This window comes from Coenobita brevimanus, chromosome 80 (assembly GCF_032717465.1).
Source record: "Coenobita brevimanus isolate Jiangsu-jjx chromosome 80, ASM3271746v2, whole genome shotgun sequence".
NCBI lineage: Eukaryota > Metazoa > Arthropoda > Malacostraca > Decapoda > Coenobitidae > Coenobita > Coenobita brevimanus.
The window spans coordinates 18030556-18054518 of NC_137033.1; the positions used below are offsets into that span (position 1 = coordinate 18030556).

General features: G+C 40.5%; 2 protein-coding genes across 2 annotated transcripts in view; both read right to left on the reverse strand.

Annotated features, from left to right (window-relative positions):
* Nucleotides 1-67: 67 nt before the first annotated feature.
* LOC145409287 (uncharacterized) lies at nucleotides 68-9276 on the reverse strand. Its single transcript, XM_080279765.1, has 9 exons — nucleotides 9231-9276; nucleotides 8091-8294; nucleotides 4822-6017; nucleotides 3705-3892; nucleotides 3005-3171; nucleotides 2491-2644; nucleotides 2094-2196; nucleotides 1287-1460; nucleotides 68-625 (listed from the first exon to the last, which is right to left on the reverse strand). The coding sequence occupies exons 1-9, from the start codon at nucleotides 9274-9276 to the stop codon at nucleotides 68-70; spliced, it is 2790 nt and encodes a 929-aa protein (XP_080135891.1).
* Nucleotides 9277-15830: 6554 nt separating this feature from the next.
* Nucleotides 15831-23963, reverse strand: part of LOC145409288 (uncharacterized) — a 38320-nt gene continuing 30187 nt past the window's right edge. Inside the window, exon 6 of the mRNA XM_080279766.1 lies at nucleotides 15831-16205. Coding sequence (XP_080135892.1) covers nucleotides 15831-16205 — 375 coding nt within the window. The remainder of the gene's footprint in view (nucleotides 16206-23963) is intronic.

A 23963-nucleotide genomic window follows, 5' to 3' on the forward strand; every position in this document is an offset into this window, starting at 1 on the left:
TGAGAGAATCAGTTTATTTAATTCACATCCAGGAAATTTGATAAGGAGGTTAAATATTGTCAAGTGTTCAGGCAAGGTAGGCGATGATCCAGTAAATGACATTAAAGATAACAAACACCACAACCATGAAGATACGAGCAAACTTTTCCATGCTTGTGACGGAAACTCTTGGTTCAAGCCAGGCCCAGAGCGTGTCAGTTTTTTTACTTCTTGTTGCTGCTCCATTCGCCACCTCGATGCCTTTCTTCTTGCCTCCCTCACTGGCCGCAACAGAGGACGACTTGCCAACAGAACCACTCAGCCCCTTCCACTTTTCCCCTTCCTCCTTCACCGTCTTGACTGTCTGTTGTGTGTCCTGTCGGCAGACTTGTATCACGTCTCCGCTGGACTCGAACAGAGGTGGCGGTATCACGTTCCTCACCAGAGCACTCGCTGACAGGCTGAACTTATCCACGACTGAGTGTGGAGTATCTTTTTCATGATGTTGGATATTTTTCTCGTTTTCCTTTATGAGAAGATCAATGATGATGTGAAAGACGATGATAAAAAAAGTGGAAAAGATGCAGAAGAGGAGCCAAATGTCCACCAGCTTGAAATATGAAGTCTTGGGCAACGAGGCAGCCACCTGTCGAGAGAGAAACCCTTTGAGTGCATTATAACCTCCATACACTGGTGCCAGAAATAGGTAATGTTCCTATCTACACATGCTTCCATTTCCATACCTTCTCAGTTACTTATCTTCCTCAACTTCCAAATCTCACTTCTTCACACACTCATCTACCACAGCCATCCCATCTTCTTGGCCTGTCACGCCTCCTCCCACCTTCAAACTCACCCTAAATTTGTTCCATTTCCTTACCCAAATTCATTCTCTCTATATCTAGGCGCCACATTTCAGTCCAGTACGATTAGTGGTAGGGCTGGAAACGAAGAACCAAGATTTGTAAACAAGGGAATGACACCCTGTAAGCACGTCTCTGTACTAGAGGTCACAGTCTGCTCCATATTCATCCCACACTCTCCAAACATTACTACCTGCAAAATCTGAGACCAATCCAGCCACTGATTGTCTTTCTGGGACATAAACTATATCTGTTCAATGGTCTCGCCGGCTATAGAGGACATACGTGTTTACGTACAAACATAAATAGATAGGAGTACTTACAGAAATAGCTATTCGAACTTATATAACTGTATAACTAGGATATCATCTAAAATAAAAACTGTATATCTAAGCCTACTTTACAGGACAAAGATACACTCAAGGTCAATATATATGCAATGACCTGTGTAAACAGCGTGGCCATGACGAGCAGCGAGGTAAGGGAGGTCATGACTCTGGCCTCGAAGTTGTCCCTCCTGAAGTAGAGTGTGAGGTACCCGATGACCAGCATGGTGAGAGACGGCACGTAGATGTTGATTACTGCGTTGCCATCACGCCGCGCCAGAGGAACCACCACCTGTCACATGGAACAATAAGTCAGTTATATCCGTAAATATTCGTAAAGCAGGTGTACGTAAAGCACATACTGATCATGGCGTTGTCATCACGACGTCTCAGGGGAACCACCACGTGACCCAAAAGCCAATATTCAACTTATGCCTCAAATATGAGTCGGTGTGTAAAGACGTCTATGTTGATCACCACATAACCACCACGGCGCGCCAGAGGAACAACTGCCTGACACAAGAACTAGTATATGTTGTAAATAAGCTCACTGATGATGACAAAAATGAGGATATGGTACGGCACAGCTCTTTATTTTATTCTGCAAATATGGAGACACCATTAAACAGACTTTTTGCAATGAAACAATTATCAGTCGGGTATGTGACAAACCAGTAAAGCAATGTTCACCTTCAGAAGCGTGTGTTGGTGTGAGTGTAGTGTTAGTATGGTGTTAATGTGGTGTAAGGAATGATAAGCAGAGGTACAGTGCCCACCTTGAGAAGCGTGTGTTGGTGTAAGAGTGTAGTTTGTGTGTGGTGTTACTGTGGTGTGGGAATGACAGGGAGAGGTACAGTGCTCACCTTGAGAAGCCTGTGTGGTGTTAGTGTGGTGTGGGAATGACAGGGAGATGTACAGTGCTCACCATGAGAAGCGTGTGCTGGTGTGAGAGGGTCAGGTCGCCAACAGTGTACTCCATCAGCAACGCACTGCCCGAGTACCGCACCCTATTGCCCTCAGACGCCCACCTGTAACAACATAACACAATGCATCACGCAACACAGAATAACACCTAACAGCACAACACAACACACAGCAACACAACAAAATACAACATAACACAGCACATAACAACACAACTTAACATAATGCAACAGACAGTGACACAACACAACACAGCACATTGCAACGCAGTGCTTGTGTGCAGCCTTTACTGAGCCTGGAACCAGAAGAATGACGAGGTGGCAAGCGTGTCTAGTGTATACAGTGTAGATATTTGAGAGAGATGTGTAAACAGGCATTTAGGACAGGTGTGTCAGTACCTGGATGCCTCTGATGAGCCTGCAGCCAGTCGGAAAGTAAGGCAGCAAGTTTGGGTGTCAAAGGGGTAGCGGGTGAGGTCAAAGTCGCAGGTGAAGGAGGCTTGGTAGGCTCGCGCCTCCACTAGAGGGTTGTCACGACCAGGGTACAGCACCACTGCAACAGCAGATGGGGGTACAGCACAACTGGCATATTACAGAGATGCACAACACCACTGACACACTGTCAGAAGACCTAAGTGTCATTACGTTACTGCCCTAAGACAAGAGGGTTACTGTCTAAACTAATCAGTTATAGGTCTGAAGAGATGAACTATTGCGTCAGTGTGGAGGCTAACGAGGAGCACGAGGCTCTTGTAACAGCATTCCTGTGTGTCATGATACGTCTGGCTACTGACTACCGTCACCTGCGCCTGAGGTGGGCTGGACACAATCTGCAAGCGCCCTACTTTGTAAGTATTCAGTATTTCGAGTTCGGACTTGCCTAATCTACCCATTGCCTGGCCCTCCTACTCACCCTCCTCTGGGATGGAGTTGTCTTGGCCTGCAGGATGTCCGCGCTTGTGGACGTGGATAGAGGGCACAGAAGGGTTTACAGGTGAGGATGGGGGCGTGTCTACGGTGTTGAGGGGCGTCACTGTCGGCCGCCAAAGTTCAGTCGCGTTCACGTCAACCACATTCAGGCTGGGAGGTGATGCGGGAAAGCATAACACAGGGACAGGAACAGTACGTTAGCGGTGATAGTTACAGAGTTAACACAAGGCTGACCCAAGGATAGCAGTAAAAATGAAGTTGGCGAGTAAAAAAAAAATAAAACAGCAGTCAAAGTCAGAACAGCCTGAAATTTAAAGGCTGACGTACTCTTAAGGGTGGGGAAAAAAATACATATACTGAACATTCATTAATCATTCAAGATTTGGAAATTCTCTTTTCCACGTTATATGTCTAACAATCCACAAAATGTCCATAATACCTTTGGGGTAGAGATCATTCCATTATCTGCCAAGGTGGGAAAGAAGAACAGCCCTTACGTTCTTATCCATACGTACCTCATTAATCCATTTTAGTCACTCCCCTTTTATTGCATTCAGCCTCGATACCTCGTTTATTCATAATAAATTGTCATACCCATCCCCACCCTTATATCTTACTTTTACTGATACTGATTGATACAAATTTGCTCGACTTAGATTCGGTATGAAGCAGATGTTCCTTACCTGGGGTTACCATTGAGGTTGACGTAGGTGAGGCGAGGGTCGAGCCAGCTGAAAGTGAAGTTAAGTGAGACCTTGAGCAGCATCTGGGCGGTGTCGACGCGGAGGTTAGTCAGTGTCACCTCAGCTCTCACCTCCCCCACCTTGCCAGACTCACCTCGCCACCCAGACACCCTCGGCGCCACACTGGTCTGTCCATAAATAATGCCCTTTATATCATCCTGCTGGGACTCACATTAACATTAACACTCAACTCTCACCTCGCCCACCTTGCCAGCCAAACCTCGCCACCCAGACACCCGCTGCGCCACAGTGGTCTGTCCGTAGATAATACTCTTTCTATCATCCTAGAAGGACTCACATTAATATTAACACTTAACTCTCACCTCACCCATCTTGCCAGCCCCACCCCGCCGCCCAGATACTTGCAGCACCACACTGGTCTGTAGTGAGATGATATTCTACATACTGATACACGAGCAAAGACATATATATTTTTCGGCAGGGGCTCACACTAGCACATATGCATATGAACTACTATCTATAAATGCATTTCAGTATGAACACTACCACTAACTTGCCCTCCCCCCCTAGACACATACACAATATAGACACGTACACACATAAACACAACCACATACCTACACATAACGTACGGCTGACCATTATCTTCTGAGAGAACATGGTCTTCTCTCAGCTGGCTAAGATAATCTAAAAGTAGTCTAAATAATGTACTTGGGTGAGGTCCTGCCAGCTAATAGATTAAGTACCGTGGAATCAGAGACAGAGACAGGTCCAAAGTACAGAGATTTGAGTTATGGTTAGATATATAACTGTGTACCAGCCATTCGATACTAATTCGTCACTCATTTCGTAGTCCGGTGGAAGTCGCACCAGCAGACAGCCACACAAGAGAAGGAAACAACATAAAGTATGTGTTGTGGTCGAGTATAATAACTATTTATCTGCCTCTCAGCATTGACCGGCCACTCACCATGCAATCCGGTGGAAGATACATCAGTAGACAGTCATGCAAGGGGCAGATAAAAACCTACAATATGTGTTGTTGTGAGATATACATATATCTTTACCAGCCGCTCAGCACTGAGCCGCCACTCACCTTGTAATCCTCCGGACGACGCACCAACAGACAGTCACTCTCATCACTCTGGTCACGACAGTCATACTTGAGGTCACAGCGATTGTCCAAGTTAATACAAGTGCCATCATCACAGGTGAAATGTCCAGGGCGACAGGCTGACAGCAACAGCCGGCGGGTCTCTCCAGCCTTCTGGTCACACACCGGCTGCAGCAGCCGCCACCACCGCCGGCCAACAGGATGGTAGTGGTCGGATAGAAGGGTTGCCACCACCCTGCGTTCTGTCCGGTTCCACCAAACCCACCCGGTTCCGTTGTGCAGAATGACATAGTCTCCGTATCCAATGAATACCCTACGGTCGCCCTTATTACTCATCATGTAGTTGACATTGTGTGCAAGATCCTCACAGGATCCGCGTAGTGTGAGTACCAAGTCATAAACCACCTGACAAGTTGTACACCGAATGGCAGCACAGTCGTTGTCAACCACACCTTCAGCCTCCATCCCTCCACAGTTTTCATAACGAAGTCCATTTGGTTCGTCAATGGCCCAGGGAATATGGTGCACAGGTCTCCCACTGCCATGATACCTCCAAAACCCCTCCTCTTCCTGATCATTTATGCCAATCCACAGGTAGGTACACTCTGGGCGTACCTTGACAGCGTCTTGGACCATGGCCACGGCATGTGAGAGGTTATGTGGCATTGGAACTGTGCCACCTAGTGCTTCACACACGCCCACACCCTCACTGTAAGTCGATGGTGAAAAAATCTGAATTTCTTGGTGCTGTGGTCTGGAACACAATGCTGCAAGGTTAACGTGGTGCTGTGTTGCTCCTACCACCTCCCAGTTCCCTTTCCAGCTCAGCACATCTCCCTCACCTTCATCTACACACCAAGCCAACCTTTCTACTTCGCTTGGCGTCAGTTCCCGACTCCAGATGTTAAACTGAGTGAGGTTGCCAGTGAAGGAATTTCCTGTGGGTGCAAGAGTCTTAGAAAAGTGGCCAATGGTAACCTTTGTGGCACGCTCTGATGGTGTTTGTGTCAGGTTATACTGGGTCAGAGTGACACCATCCAAATACACAGTGACCTGACTCAAGTGACGGTTGTATGTGGCACACAGGAAGTACCAGCGACGAGGCCGTAACCAGCGATCCAACATGTGGAAGCGGTACACCTGCCTCACACACACCCGCACATTGTCCACGTTCACCTCTGTTGGAGACATGCAAAAAAATGTTAAACAGGTACATATTTACCATTCTAACATCATCATTAACTTAAACATTTGCAAAAACAGCGTCGTACACTCAGAACATTATTTAGTTTGCTTTCATTTGATTGCTGTAACCTTTATTATTTTGCACTACCATGAAAGAAATTCACTCCGAGTATCACCGGAAACAAAATTTTCTGCACTACTTAGTGTAAGGACAATATAGGACACACAAACTTCCACCCCGGGGCACTGGTACATCGGGGGCGGGCCTCAGCTTCTTCGTCGGTAGGTGTTGGCAGGGGGCTGATGGCGGGCTGTTACTATATTTTACCGTGCCTTATAACATGTAGGGGATCGATGGAACCCTGACATTGCTTCTCCTTTACCGGGAGTGCAGGCAGAAAATCAATGAATGCTTTGGCTGTCGTTCCATCAATTTTTAAGTTTAGAGAAGAAGGAGCCAAAGGCCAGAAGCCAGCAAGATTATTCTCTCCAAGAAAAAATAAAGAAAAAATAACGGAGAGCCAAATTTAAGATCTGTTCACTTCGAGATGCCAGGACACATTGCATTTAAAAGACTGGAGGTCATAGGCAGTAGGTAACAGAGGAAGACAGTTCTAGGAGTTGAACTATTGCATATATGAGGGACTGGGAGTAACAGCTAATTCTTGCATTAGAGAGTTGGGCAGAAAAACGGATGAGAATTTGCTGCTAGACGGGTGCTGCGAGCTCGGCGTAGTGGTGGAGGAATGCAACCAGACAGTTCAAAGGAGCAGTGACCATTGCAGCAGCGATAGAAAAGAGATAAAGATGCAACAGTGCGGCAAGGAGACAGGTTGAAGGGAACCAGTAAAAGAAGGAGAGTTAATGAGACAAAAAGCCTTTGATTCCACTCCATTGAGATTATTATATGTGGAGAACCTTCCCACACATGACAGTTGTACTCTACACAGGGACGAATAAAACCGCTGTGTAGTCAACAAGTGTGTAGGGGTAAAGAAGGTATGGAGTCGGCTTGGCAACAAGGGCAGATCGATAAAGGAGTGTGGTTGCTTCTATGGTGGTTAGGGCGAGACCGTTTTTAAATATGATGAGAGACCTTGGTAGCTTGTCAGAGAGACTGAGACGGATGGATAGATACACACACACACACACACACACACACACACACACACACACACATATATATATATATATATATATATATATATATATATATATATATATATATATATATATATATATATATATATATATATATATATATATATATATATATATATATATATATATATATATATTTTCACATATACAGTTTGAGAGAGAGAGAGAGAGAGAGAGAGAGAGAGAGAGAGAGAGAGAGAGAGAGAGATAGGGGACTTTTTTTTTTTTTTCCAAGAACTGGTGAGGGATCTAATGATTCCCAGGACATATAGCAAAAAAAAGGGACCCATCCCACACCATCTCGGCAGACTCATAAAACTCTCTGACTTCATTTTTTTTAACCAACTTTCCAACTTTCATTCTTGTACTTTAATGCATTACCATATTTACCGAGAAATTTCTCCTAATATATATATATATATATATATATATAATATATATATATATATATATATATATATATAATGCAAAGACCAATAAATAGATAAATAAATAAATAATATCAAAAGTCGTGGAACTGAAGGAACTAGACTGGTTACTCTAACTTGGTTTAAAATAACCACTGCGTTGCAGGAATAGATTAACGCTAGATGACGATGCTAGTCACGGAGACGTGTTATGGAAGGGGACGTAGAGCCAAAGTATTTTTATTCTGCCACTAAGCTACTCGAAAGAAGCTGTAAAGTGCAAAAATTTGGGCCAAGTTAAGGTTAATTTATTATAATTCTGAGGAAAGATTGGGATGGTAGTCACGAAGTGTTATGGGAAGGATGTAGAGCCACAGCATTGCCTTATTCTGCCTCTAAGGTACGTGAGAGAAGCTAACGAAGGGCAGAAATCAGGGTCAAGTTAAGGTAAACGAACTAATCGTGGGGAAGAGGGTTAGTTTCCTTCCTCTCACTCACCCAGCTGTAGCAGTGGCCTCGTGCCCGACCCGTCCACCTTGAAGACGATGTTGACTCGCTGAAGTCGCTTGAATAGGAAGCGGACGCACACGGAGAAGTCCTGCTCTGTAGTGAAGTTGAGGTCCTCGGTTCTGGCGCCCACTTTAGAACCCGCCGCCACGTTGGGTTTATTTTCCAGCACCAGCACTCCATCACCAACCTCGGCTGGGTGAGGTGGAGGTATGAGAGGTGAGAGGTGTGAGGTGTGGCTATGAGAGGTGTGAGGTGTGGCTATGAGAGGTGTGAGGTGTGGCTTTGAGAGGTGTAAGGTGTGGCTATGAGAAGTGTGAGGTGTGGCTATGAGAAGTGTGAGGTGTGGCTATGAGAAGTGTGAGGTGGAGGTATGTGTGGCTATAAGAGGGGGTCTATGAGAGGTGTAGCTATGACAGGAGGTCTATGACAGGTGTGGCTGAGAGAGGGAGTATAAGAGGTAGGGTTGGTGGTGACGATGCAGTGACAGAAGTGTGTGGAGGGTGTGAACGTGTAGTAATTTCCAGAGTCCTATAGAAGCAGATACATAAAAAAATACACGAACAGGCTTGAATATACATCCAGTTTATTTCTGCATTTGGTATATTAATATTCCTTTGACTGTTATTTATACAATCTATGCAGGTATTATATAGTTATGAGTATTTCAAAAGAGGATGGTAGCCCGTACTTTGCAGACTAAGTTGCTAAGGAAGAGGTGCTAGGATATTTCAGCCGACGAGCATATTACCCCTGTAGTAGTAGGCTAGTTGTTGTTGTTGTTGTATTTATTATTATTATTGTTGTTTGAATTGTTTTATGGAGGTTGGAGTTTATCTTCATAGTACAAATTCTAAATGGATAGAGGCTATGAAAAAAGAAAATGTTGTTGCAGCCCCAGGTTCAATTGTAATGTGAACTCAGTGGACTGGGGGCTGAAGTTTCCTTATTCCGGCAGTCTATCATTCTCCTATTGGGGTATAGGGAGGGAGAAAAGGGACATTTGTATAAACGGGCAGTGAATCCACGTGTTATATTAGTGCCACCACGGGAAGGCGCCCCTCTTGGGGAAAAAAAAAAAAAAAAAAAAAAAAAAAACCCTAAGACTGATTGACAACTTGGGTGCTTTACCTTGCCAGAGTAGAACCACAGCCCACACCAGCAGACCCCCGACCATCTCCAACTTGGCGAGCGGGACAACTTTTTTGCTTGGCACTGTATTTTCTTTCCTCCTTTCCATGTGTCCGGAGATTTTACGTTTTTTAGTGTTAGTGCATGTGATGGGGGGGAGTGGGAAAGGGCGCTTTTTCGTTGTTAGTTATTAATTTTGCGTCATCAGGACTTTTCTTATATTGCGGTAATCAGCTTTCTCCTTTTTTATACTTTTTCTTATTTTACTCCCATGCTCTCTCTCTCTCTCTCTCTCTCTCTCTCTCTCTCTCTCTCTCTCTCTCTCTCTCTCTCGTGTTTGTTAAAATATTGTCTTCATTTGACTGTGCATTCCGAAACGTTAATAAGTGCTCGATGATATTGTTTTAATCTGATTTCCCTTGATTTCTGTCGATATTAAACCCCTTTCTCTTCTCTCATTGCACTAACAGTTGTCTCTCCTCTAAATAACGTCACCTCCTGAAAAATGATGTCTCTCATTATTTCTTTTCAACTTTTCTTGTTTTTCTTGACTTTTATCCTTCTCGCAAGTCTCTCCTCGCCTTCCTCTTTCTTGGCTCACCACTTCTGTCCGCTGACGTTTTTCCTCGTCCCTTCTTCTCTGTTCTCCTGTCGCTTTTTAATCTCTTCTCTCACTTCCTCTTTCTCTCTTCGCCTTCTGGCCCTGTCTATGCACCTCACCTCGGGCCTGAGCAAGTTCTGAGAGTGCAATGGGGTGTCTTAGAGGTGGTGGAGCTTGTTACGAACTTTTTCTTGAGGAGGAGAAGGAGGAGCGAAGTACAGCATTGACGTAAGGGGCAAGATTCATAAACAAACCTACAGTCAAGTGCCTCCGGTAATTAAGACTGTTTTTTCCAGTAGCCTACGGTGCAAGGGAGGGCGGGTGCAGATCCTTCACTTTGTTCCTGCAAAAACGAGTCTGGTTACGTGATGTCCAGTACCTCAGTCTCCTCTTGCATGTTAGTGATGGAAACTATATCTGTGTCTAAAATATAAGAACAATATGCAAAAGCGTAGTATGTAAACATGCTATAGTGTAATATATAAAATAACGGGGGCTAATATGACGACTGGATGTCTCATGATGTCGGTGTCGAGGGTGTAGTTATTTTTATTTTTATTTTTTTTCAAAACAGCAAGGAGACTCTTTTATTACGTGTGTGTGTGTGTGTGTGTGTGTGTGTGTGTGTGAGAGAGAGAGAGAGAGAGAGAGAGAGAGAGAGAGAAAGTGTGTGTGTGTGTGTGTGTGTGTGTGTGTCTGTGTGTGTGTAAGGTAATGAAAGATATACCAGTACCCTAATATTCTTAGGATGAGAATTACGAAGAGTATGGAGCTTAAATGCCTCTTGTGAAGGTGCGTTGAGTTCACAACACTGGTGCAGAATTTTCACACCAATCTGTTTATGTATCGAGGCCTCACCACAGGCATAACAAAGGCCAGAGTGTGCTGGAAAAAAGCCTCAAGTGATCTAAGGTTCTGCCATAATGGACAAATACTTTTTAGTTTTTCTTCAGACCAGTGTTTGCTTTATTGAACACTTTGCAGGCCGTAGAAGACGCGGGTGCAATGTTCTACTCAAGGTCGTGCTGTGAAATAATGCGGCTAAATATTGACCAGCGCTGAAGGGGATAGTCCATACTTCGGTTTAGTTACAGCACCGAATAGCTTCTAATTGCTTCTTGCTAAACTGGCCTCTCGTGGCAAGGCACCGCGGCGTTACTACCCACCCGTTCTTTACAGTAAAATGAAAACAGAGATGAGGGTGCGAGGCATGAGAGGCGGGGGAAAAATGGTTGAGGGAGAGAAGAGGAGAAAAAAGTGATTATAAGTCCCTCTCTCTCTCTCTCTCTCTCAACTTAAGGAGGTTTAAACCATTTAACCCGTCACGTCCCGAGGTTTTCCGCACCTCCGACATCCCCCAGTCCCGAGGTATTTTCGATTTTTTTTTTTTTGGCTAAAACCTTCGCTTTTGGTGAGAAACATCGAAAATTCATAGAGAAATCGCTCACCTGAGGTTTAAAGTGCCCAATCCAGGTAGGAGTTCCTCCTTACCTGAGTGGGTTTTCTAACATGCTGGCACCAAAGAAAACGAGTTCTATGGGAGGGTAACTATTTTATCCACTCATAAACGGTATTTATTTATTTACTTGGTACGAATGTATATGTAGTATGACAGTATATTGGTTTTCAAGCAGTAATAAAGGCATTATAAGCATTGTTTCACTCGCTAACTAATCACCATACCTGACCTATTTTTGCCACACTACCTGATCATTATTTCTGGCTGTTTCTTCTTCTAATGCTATGTAAACATTGTCCTCCACATTGTCATCGATTGGGGAATCACTCTGGCCCTGAATAACTTTACTAGCCAGGTCACTGGTAACAGGTCCTTTGCCAAGACAATGGCGTGAGGGGGGGAGGGGGGAGGTTATGCAGTGTAAGGCATTGTCCCTGCTTGGTATCTTGTACAGGAATAGAGGAAGGTGTCCCGTGTATACATACGAAAAATCACGTGCGAAAATTGAAAATTGTGCAAATTAGGTACCTTGCAATTGCACGATGTACTGGTACGTCGCCGGGACTGGCAAATGCAAATCGTGGTGACGTACCCATACGTCGTCGGGACGGGGCGGGTTAATCCCCCCTTCTCTCTCTCTCTCTCAACTTAGGGAGGTTTAAACCTTTTAACCCCCCTTCTCTCTCTCTCTCTCTCTGAGCTTTAGGAGATTTAAGCCTTTTAAACCTCTCAACCTAAGGAGATTTAAGCCCTTTAAACTCCCTTCTCTGTCTGTCTGTCTGTTTATCAACCTATGGAGATTTAACCCCTTTAAATATTCTCACGACCACCTCCTCCCTTCCGGCTCCCTGTCCTATTTCCTACTCTCATTTCTCTCCCCCTCACCTTTCTATTCATACCTGAAGATGTCCAGGTCGGGTTAAAACTGTTGTATCTTTAACACAGTTGCATCATGAGAGTATCATGGTGCCATGTAACTTAGATGCTCATCCACCCTTCATTGGTTGGTAAATGAAATGAGTACCTAGGGTAATAGTTACGGTAGGTAACTGTTAATGCTGATGACACAGTAGCCTTGTATCCCAGAATAGTGGGTGAATAACCTGAAAGAGACTCCAAGACCTAAGGCAGGGAGACCAGCATCACAGATTAGTACCTCTTTGCATCTTTTCTCAGCATTACCTTTATCATCAGCCAAAACCATTGCTGGACAAAGAACTTTCCAACCCTCTCTAGTGTATTACACGTGTCAATCTCTTCCATGTTATTCCTACATACTTCTTTGTCTCTTCACCTCTCATATGCTTTTTTCTGCAATACATATCATTTTATGGGGTCCAGCCAATTAAGCCTCCGCACCACATTCTCTTTTTGCATCATCAAACCAGTCACGCTTTACACTGCTCAGTTCTAATCATTCCCATTCTTCAGTTTCTTTGTTAGCAGTTTTCCCACTCTCATATCTAACAGTTTCTCACTTTTCCCCACATTCAGTGTCACAGTTTCACACCTCTTCCAGTTTCCTATTTTCAGAGTAATTCTCATTATTTATTTTTCCTAATTTATCACTCACCTACTTCTTCTTTCTCTTTACAAAGTTCTTTTTGCACTTCTTACTTAATACATTCCCTTCTTCCCTCATCAGAACTTTTTTTGCACATCTGTCCCAACCATTTACTGTACTTTCTTTTTTCTGCTGCTGTTCTCCCAACCTCCACATTCCCTGCCCCCCCCCCTCTTCATGTTGTTCCTTTCTCACTAGTCAAAACCATTTCTGTACCACATACAGTGTAGCATTCCTACCTGAACCCTCTTTGTATGCATTTCACAAATATTCCAAACTACATCACTCACAATTCAATGACCCTAGCTCTTCTGCAATTTTTTGTTCATATTCATCTGTCATTGCCTTGCTTCTCGGCCTTTTTCACTTACAATCTTTCTTCCCAAGTAGTTCTCTCACCCCTTATCCTCCAGTTTCCCCTTAACGTACTTTCATCTAGCATACCAGTCATATGATCAGCTAAATTTCTGTTCATTCTTCTCACCACTCTTGTGTCATTAATGTTCCCAGGCATTATTTTCCTCTACAAGAACATAATTATAATGCTCCTTTGAACATTCTCTCTGTGTTACGTACATTATATTCATGTACAGCCATGAGCATAAATTCACCAACACTTTTCTGCAATCTCTGGCAATGGAAAGTGCTACAGGAACTATTTTAATGTGACAGTATTATGAACACAGTAAAAGAGTGTAAGATACATGGAAAGCAGAACATGATGCTGGGAGAGGACTGTCAGCAAACTTCTGTTCTTGGTTGTACATCTTTGTATTTGAAATATGAGTTAAGAATGCATATCCTTCTTTCCTGATGCATATCCTGCAGTGTTATACATTTATAACCTATGTATAGAGTTATGATATTTTGCAGGGTTAGGTAGTGTTTAACTGATTTCAGAGAAACAGTACATCTACTTTTTTTTATTCTTGCAATCACTAGACAATTTCAAATGGCTTAAAAAGTAACTTCATACAGAATGTTTCTGGGTTTTTACTTCCTCTCACAGTTTGCCAGTCTCATGTCCTATTTAACACTTTGAAGTCGGTGACATATTTTTAATTTTTTTCTTGCTATCTCCAGACGATTTTCATTCAACTCTGGAGATACTTTATTTGAATGGGAGAAGACAGATAGTCTAGATAAACCACTTCATTACTAAAGGTACTTCATAAGCTGAATAAAATTGTTTGCGAGCAGTAACAATAAATTTAAAAGTATGTCAGCTGTCATCAGAGGGAAGGTCTTCCAGACAAGAATTAAAGCCCTTCTCACACTGAGTCTGGAGTGAAGTGGTGAATGAATAGGTTGGTCTGGAATGGATAAGTGGAAACCAGAAACTCATCCCTACCAGATAAATAAAGAAAGGCCTATTGCATTTCATGCTACCACGACTTAGTACTGAAGTTGTGGGAGTGGTCCTGTTCTGGGAGATAAAAACAAACTAACTGCAGCAGCCAAGCAAACTTATTCCTACCTGATAACTACAGAGAACACTTGTCTTCCAGTGGACAACCTTTCATGGAGGGTGATGAATGGAATGGTAAGTACTTTTCAATTAAAAGTTTTCACTAGTCTGCTGGGGAAGTACCTGCTTGGTCTGTCTGTCACAAGTCCAAGGTTTTCATCATATAACATCAATTAACCCCTTCAATCTTTTTTTTTTTTTTTTTTTTACATGACCACAAGACGATTTCATTCCAGTCAAGACAGACCTCTAGTGATGCAGTGGTTAATGAGTGCCATAACTATCTCCTTCAGTTCAAAAAGTAAGTCCAAGGTTAAACAAAACTGTCTGGTGCTAGCAATAACAGAGTATGAAATACATAATCAGAGTGAAGTAGTTATGGACCGATAAATTTATGGCCTTATGACAACTCTTCATGTAAATGATGTGAATACCAGTATTAAATCATATTTTTAAATACATGGCAGTCCCACTGTCAACAACCAAGGCTTACCATTCTTCAATTTCTCTAACTCACAATCATGAGAGTTGAAAAGCTTGTGCTTTTCTTAGAAATATAGGTTAGTTTTTGGCACTGAGATTCTGGAGCCCTTAATGTAAATCTCTCAATAAGAACTTTTAAAGAGGCAAGCACTGTTGGAAAGCTGCACACCCTTCAGTCTCCATTATTGGATCCACCCCTGTACAAGCCAATACAGAGCTTGCTTTCAAGCAGATCTTAAAAATATTAAGTACAGTACAATACAGTACAGTACAGTACCTAATTTTCTTTTTACAAATAAGCTACAGATTATAAACATTTTAGTGCTATCCAGTATTTCTGCAAGTCTCAACAGCATAGGTTACTATCTGGAACCAGTGTGCAATTACCAGTAATTTACTATGTGTCACTATATTATTAAGTGAAAGAGTTTATAATAGTAACATGTAGCAGATATGAGGTTCTTCATAAACTGGGAAGTTCTAGTTCCTGGTTGAGCAAATACTTGAGCTTGTAATTCATGACAGCCCTTCCCTCTACGCCTGAACGGCCTTTTTGGGCTATCCTTGGTTGGAATCATGCATGCTGGTACTCTTTCACAGGTCACATTGTGGGACCTGTATCGTTTTGTCTATGGCATACTTGTGAAACCACCAAACTTCCGTACCAACTCTGTACGGATGAAGACCGAATAAAACCAATCAATCAATCGACTAAACATTTTCCTTGAAATACAACTGTACTTTTGTATGCATTAAACCAATGAGAGAATATTAAGAATGAGTTTCTGAGAACTGCTTTCATTCAAAGAAACTTCACTACTAGCAGTATGTAATAATCCAACATAACCGTACTAGCAACTCAAAAGATAAGTATGCTTGTACTTCAGTTTTAATATGGCTTATAAAAAAGAAAAAAAAGTGACTTTGGTCATTCCCCAGGCTGTTTCCGTTGAAAAAAAAGTATCTGTAGATCTTTTGGGTTGGTGTGATGTTTATACAAGTACAGTGTTTCTATTTTAATTTGATCAAGGCCTAAAAAATACATGACTCTGGTCATTTCCTAGGCTGTTTTTTCCTGAAGAAACCATCTGTGGATTTTCTGGGCAGGTGTGATTCTTGAATGTTGTATGTCGGGTGGTGAAGAAGGGACACCGTGGACAGGCATAACGTGTTGCAATGTGGGATCTCAGATGCCGGGCTAAGTTGCTGCTTTTGGCCGTGCGGTGGGGGCAGTAGGGGCAGCAGTAAGGTTTCTCTCCAGTGTGAGTCCGCTGGTGCTCCTTGAGGTGGTCGCGTTTAAGAGTGGTGTAGCCGCAGATAGAACAGCTGTGTATCTCTCGATTACCAGGAAGTTGCTTCCCATTCTCTAGTCCACTCTCACCTTCCCTCACTATCTCTCTCTGAAAAAACAAATTTATTTTTATTGCTTTTTGTTCTGCAGTGAAAATATGTAACGTATCTAGGAATACAATGATATAACATTATCACATGATTCCTTTTGGCCTTATATGTACTGCACTAGTTCATGAGTTTAAACAAGCTGAATTAATAACTCTATGCCATATCTCACACAGCTGCTGATATAGAAATTTCAACTCATTGTACAGCAGTTTACTCCTCTGATTCATAACGGCATATTTCTTTACTTACCATGTGATTTCAATGCTATTATCTTATAATACACAATACCTTTCACAGAGCACAGGATTATATATATATGTAAGAAAAGTACTATGATTTATTTTTTTCAGCTTTTAATATTCACACATTGCTGTACGATGGCTACCATATCTATGCATAACACATATCACATAATTAAACAATGCAAAACAAGATGCCACGGAAAAGAAACTGCAGCAAAGCAATGACACTACATTCAAGCAGCTTTATTATAGTGATAAAAATTTTTATATGCCTATAATGCAGTAAAACTTCTTCACTGTCAAAAACAGTGTCATAAGTACAGTATAGTAAAGTTGGGAACAAAAGTTCACCTAATGTTCACCACTTCCTCTTCTCATTTTCCTCTGCTGGCTAATATTCCTAACTCTGGGAGGCTTAGTACATTACTGTACTCTGCCCATAAATGATTCACTGCAACGAGATGTGTTAGGGAGGGAATTAACAGACATTTTGTAAGGTGAAGTAGATGCAGTTGCATCATAAATGAACTTTGGTTCCTCTTTGTAATCTGCGTAAGCTGTATAAAAACTGTTTACCTTATGCTGATGAGTTCTATAGAACAGTATAGCATAAAATGTCTGAGAAGCAATTTACGATTCACTGCATACATAAGACATACACAAAAACCTTGAATGCTTACACAAAATCTTTTATCTAATATTTTTTGTATGTGTAATAAATTTGTCATAAATATGTATAAAAAGATCTTAATACTACATATGTCCTTCAGTGAGTGGCTCTTATAAAATCTTGCAAATAGTTAGTATTGGGTCAAAATTCCCTCTGTTACAATGTACTGATGTCAACAAAGTGAACAGGAATGCTGGCAATACAATGGCATGACTCACAAAAATGGCAAATACAATACACAGATACTGCAGCATGAACAATACCTACACTACAAGTTTACTTGTCGGCTCAAAATAAATTAATCATATTTAACTCCTCCAACTTGATAACATTTTATTTTTACATTATTCTAGCTGATTCCAGACTATCTTATTCAGCTCTGGAGAAACTTTTCAAATTAGAGAGGTTAGTTATATATATATATATATATATATATATATATATATATACTGTATATATATATATATATATATTTTTTCATTCATTCATTGCCAGATGCCATGTATCCCAAATGGGGTGGCCAAGGGCTTAGAGTTAATTGTTTTACAGGGAGGGGCACTAATCCTCCACCAACCCCACTTGACACGTAGGGATGCCAACAGCATCTGGTGTTCCCAGGCGGTCACCCATCCAAGTATTAACCAGACCCAACGTTGCTTATATATATATATATATATATATATATATATATATATATATATATATATATTATATACCCTTCATTTATTCCTTTACTACAGGAGGTCTCCCTAAAGGTGAATACAATCATCTAGAGGTTGCAAGAAAAAATCAAAACATCACATTACTAGACTGAATAGGTAAAAAAAAAGTATAAACTGTGTACAAGTGCCATACTCAAAAAAAGGCACTAATAATAATAATAATAATAATAATAATAATAATAATAATAATACTGTAATAATAATAATAATAATAATAATAATAATAATAATATCAATGATATTAATAATAATAATAATAATAATGATAATAATTGCTCACCCTACCCTAGGGAGGGAAAGGAAGTCCAGATGATGATGATGATGATGATGATGACAATGATGATGATGATGATGATATTAATAAAATAATAATAATAATAATAATAATAATAATAATAATAATAATAACAATAATAATAAACAGTCTTTCCCAGAGCTCCAAGATAGTTTTCCCTATTCAAATCGCACTACATTTCATTTTTGGTTTCTTTGATTAATTACCAAATGTTCTTGTAGCAATCTTTATCTTACAGCTGACACAGGCACTAGAAACAAGGCAGGCTAGAGCTGAGTGTGAGAACGCATGTGGATATCCAAGAGAGATCTGCGAGCAAAGCTAAGATGGCAGTAAGGGCATGGGGTGTGATTATGTGTCCTCAGATGCCTCATGAGGGCCCACTGGCGGCTGCAGCTGTAATCACAGTTAGGACAAGAAAACTCTTTACCACAGCTTCCATCGGCATGAGTACGTAAGTGGTTCTTCAAGTTTAATTTGCGAGATGTGCGGAAGGAGCAATGTGAGCACGCAAATGGTTTTTCACCTGTGTGTGTTTGGATGTGTCTGTGTAGGTCGCTGTTTTTAGCTGTGCGATAGGGGCAATGAGGGCAAGAAAATGGCTTCTCTCCTGTGTGAGTTCGAATGTGCTCTTTCATGTGGTCCTTTCTGACTGTGGCATAACTACAGCAGGGGCACTGATGCATTTCTCGGGTGGGGCCACTTCGCTCCCCCACCACAACGCCTCCCCCACCTGGCTGCAGACTTTCACTCTCCTCCCTTACCTGTAGGAGATGCCTTGTATTATTCTATAGCTACACCCCATATCCTTTTCATTATATCATCCTAAGTCAATCTGATACATAGAATTACCGCATATTACATATTCTGCTTAACTTGCTTTGATGGCAAGCAGATATTAAAAATGGTGTCATGGCTAGCTGCTAGAATGCTCTGCCAACTGCTTTAAGTATTAAGCAGCCTGTTCCTCAGCTAATATATGCTATACAAACTTGAATGGATATCAGGTTACATGATGTACATGAGCAAATAAGATGAACATGAATTATACCCACACAACTTAATGAATAACATGAGTTCCAGTCATGTGTCCAAAGTAAATGTCTTTGTACCATATCATACTGTGATGTGCTGTGCTTGTGGAAAAGTGAGTCTTTTATTTCAACAACTATCGTACTCATAAAACTTAAAAGGTTTTTGGTTATTTCGTAGTTAAATACTATCTTTCCAACCTGAGTAGGCAAAAATAGTTTTCCTAAACCCAAGGGAATCAGAAGAAAACAAAATAATGTTTGCTGTCTTTATTAGTGGTGACATTATATCACTAAAGAAGCAAAACTGCCAATATAATACAAAATGCTTATGCTCTGCTTGACATTTACATCCAGTGGTCTCCATCAGTTTTGTTCTGTGCTAGCCTATAACTATTATCACATACTACTATCACTGCACAACATTTTATCAATACACATATTAAGAATCATATACCTTGACCAATTACCCACACATTATATAATTTCTGTATTGTCATAAATAGTATATTAAAAAATAGTACCATATTTTGCAACCAGCTGTTATGACAAATACAGTACAGGATGTGCAATATGCCTTATAATAAAATAAATAAGATCCATCTGATGCTGTTGTGACATAATATTGCAATCTGAGCTTAATAACTATCATCATCATCACTCTCATCATAATTACTTTATCACCCATTCCCTAAAAATACTAAATATATAAGGAAGTGAATTTTCTCCTTCACTTGATACATGACCACGTTCATGGATCTAAGAAATAGCAGAAGGAATTAATCTCTTACAAGTAACTACTGAATTTGACCCAGAAACCTGACACTGTGGTGATATCTTTGATTTTGTGGTAATATATGCTTGTTTGAATAAAACACTTTCAAGTACATGGACAGTTTCAAGAGGTAAGCACAAACATAATGTGCAATATCTAATGCACATCAAACTGCAGAAAACAGAGTGGTATTGGAGAGAATGGGTTGGACAGTCCGACACAAGGCTGAATTCTAGGTAGCATAAAAGGCTTCAAAGCACCATTTCCTTACCAATTTATCTGGCATATTACACCCAAACATTTTCATATATGCTGTTTACATGGCTTTAATCTGACACAGTTTACTTCAGTAACATACTCTGGGATACTGATGTGCAATGTGCAAAATATGCTGGTTAAGGAAGAGGTGGTGCAGAATCTCCAGAGCCACTTGGAATATGGGCCAGAGACAGGGGGCAGTTGGAAAGTAGCACTCATGTGTATAATATTAACCCCTTAACTTCAGTTCTACAGTACATATATATTTTTATTCTTGTTATTTCCAAACAGTTTTATTGAGCTGTGCAGAGAATTTCCAAACTGGAGGGGTTCAATTAAGGGTTCAATTAAAAAACTACTTCATTGCTTGAGGTTCCTCCTAAAGTTGAATAAAACTGTCCGATGGTAGCAAGAATAAATGCAAATTAGAGTCACCAGATTCAAACTGAGAGGGAAAAGGGGTACTTAAGATTTCAATTCCTGAAAATTATTTGTAAACCCTATGATGTGGGTATGGCACATTTGGGTCCTCAACCCAACTGCTGGATGCTCTCTGTAATGCAGTACGCAGTTTAACCACATTAAATTTTCACAACCATTCCTTAAATGACCATCAGAAACTAGAAGCCTGCCTTAGTCTTTGCATTCTCAGTATTAATAATGCTACCATCATATTTGAAGTTTCTATTCAATTCATATCTTTCATTATAGTATGAGTCATCATCATCATCATCATCCGAATCTCCTTTCCCACCCTAGGGCAGGGTGAGGTTATATGTAATGAGGTGAACTAAAAATGTGTCAGGAGGTAAGCTGAAATTAAATGCCATAGGAAAAGAAGCAATTAAGTGTCCACTAGCAGAGTGGGACACAAGAAAGGTGAATATGTTGAGTTCCTCCATCAGTATATGCATTACAGATAATCACTAGTTTCAGTGAATGCAGTGTCTATACAGAAGTAACACTTAAGCAGCTGACTATCTAGAAAATATGTTTACATCATCATTGAACATGTTGCCACTGTGGTACAATAAAGAATGTATAGTCAGTAATACAACAGATGTACTAATGTATAGTACAGTATTATACAGTACATATAACTGAATATACTGCATGTAATGACTTTAACAGTTTATCCCAGCACTGTGTCTAATGAAAATTAGTATATTACTAATGCACAGCATTACCACAGTGTGATAATTTCATATCAACAAGGGAAATGTATGCATGAAAAGTCCAACCTTGTTATATAATAAGAATACTATTTTTTTGGATTTATTATAAATAATGCTTGAGCTTTGTTAATGACAATGAGCAAAGACAGTATAAACTACTGCAGTATGAACATATTTTTCTACTACAACAACTAATACCAGATGATTTTATTCAGAATAGGTGGAGATCCAACTCCTTCAAATGAAAGAGTTAGAAAGCCTCCACCAATCACATAAATATAATGATGTCTTCCTAAAATCTTTTAAAGAGTGTTGCCAAGCAATTTTCTATGCTAAGGAGAAATCCCATAAACTGATGGTGTTTATGTAATGTAACTGCCACATTAGCAAGTAATGAACATGTTATTTTGTTAATGAACAACTGCACAATATATCTGGATTGTGTTCCAATTGTTATGTTTCTTATTTTATTAACATCTAAAGTAAAGTCTAGCATGGTCCAAAAACTGCATAAACCAAGACACCTCTCAATGAAAGGATCTAAAGAATGACAGATGCCTGAAACCCAACTTCTGGTCAAGTGCACTAAAATCAGCATTATCAATTTAAAATCATAAATCTGATCAAGTAGGGCAGTCTGATCCACTGATATCCCAGTACATTTATTCACAAAAGGCGGAACAGAATGGTAGGAGCAGTCAATAAACATTAAATGATCATCAGCATGACTACGGAATTGTATATATTCATATGATTCTCAACTGTGCAATATTTCTACAAAATGCAGTATTGTATAATATACAGTAATGAGCAAAAAATAAATAAATAAAACAATACAGTAACCAGGAACTGCCTTTAAAATATTCTAGACAGACAATTAAAAAAGAAATTACAATTATGACAAGTTTAAATTAAATTTAAACATTTACTTACTACTGTAATAGGAAGTTCTGATTTTACAATATTTTCAGTCTTAAATTATTTACTGTACACAAATCAACACTTATGCCTGATTGTCGGTTAATACTAAGCAGCAGTCAACGCAGTTTACCCATAAGCTTGGGCGATTTCACCCGATGATCACAGTTATGAATGATATTAATGTAAATCACAAATGGACGCATACTGTACTGTAAATAATTTCCCTGTTTACTTGGTACAGTGTGTGCAACTATCCACCCTATGCATTTAAGACCAAAGTCATAAATGCAATGTGTGGGTCTTGGATGGCTCAACTTTTTCAGTGTTATGTTCGTTAAACTTTAGGAAGATACTCCTTCCCCTGATTGTACGGATATAAGCTTTTAATCTTCATATAAACATGTAACTTTATTGAAATTATCTTTCAATTATGTGAAATGCAAAATATTGTATTACAGTTTTTGGAAGATTTATATACACATTTGGAAAAGTTATCTTATGGGGAAGTAACAGCTGCAGCCCAACCTGGGCCCTCTTCAGGTGTTTTATCTCCCCAGTATAACATCTCTTCCAAATAAGGGTATAATTTTCCATTTCATCAAGTCACGGAGCTGTGACAACAAGAGGTTTGTAGTACTTAATAGCTTACCTCGTTTGCACACTCCTTTTATGAGTATCAACAGCTTACCTCACTTGCCCCTTCCTTTTATGAGTATGCAAGTGCCTGACTAGATTAACCTTCTGTGCGGATCGGAATGAGCAGTGGTGGCACATAAACGGCTTCTCACCCGTGTGTGTTCGAATATGGATCTTCAAGTTCACCTTCTTCGTACAGCGGTAAGGGCAGTGGGGACACATAAAAGGCTTCTCCCCAGTGTGAGTCCGGACATGTACAATCAGACTGTGCTTCCTGGCAGTGGAGTAAGGGCAATATAAACACTTATGCCTCTTGTGGGTGCTGGTCAGAGCAGTGGGCGACTCTAGGCTTCCCTCGGTGCTCACACCCATACACTCCAGCCCGCCCTGTGGGGGACAAGTGCTGGTCTCATTCATCACCAAAGCATGTGATCATGGAGATAGTGCACATCATTACATCCCTCATGCACAAGGTAAACCACATTATAAAATGGGAAAATTTTCAGTTCCACAAAACCAGGTAAGTCCTTATTAATGTTACTGTCCACATTGACAAATTAAGATCAGGGGATGGGGGGGGAAAGGCTAGTGTATTCCACAGAAACATACTGTTTGCAATTTCTGACAAGTAGCCTATAAATTATTGCATCATAATTCTAATGAGTTAAATTTAAAAAATGGTAACTTAAAACTCACATACACAGTATGGATATTTCCATGTCAAACTGTAGTCAACTTTACATTTTAGCAATACAGAACTTCTATACAGTACAGTCAAGTAAAGTAAATGAAAATATATGAAAACTCAGATAACTCCACAGCAAGGGTAAAAGCCTTGATGATGTAAGAAACTACAGTAAACAACTTTCTAATGTCACATTTCCCAAGCAAAGCTGCTACAGTGCAGTTTTACAAGTCCATCTACTTTTCTGTTTTGTACTGAACTCCAGCACATTATCCATAAATACAGTACCTTGAAGATAGAAATCATCATTCTGTCCCACTGCACCAGAATCACTGTAACAGAATATT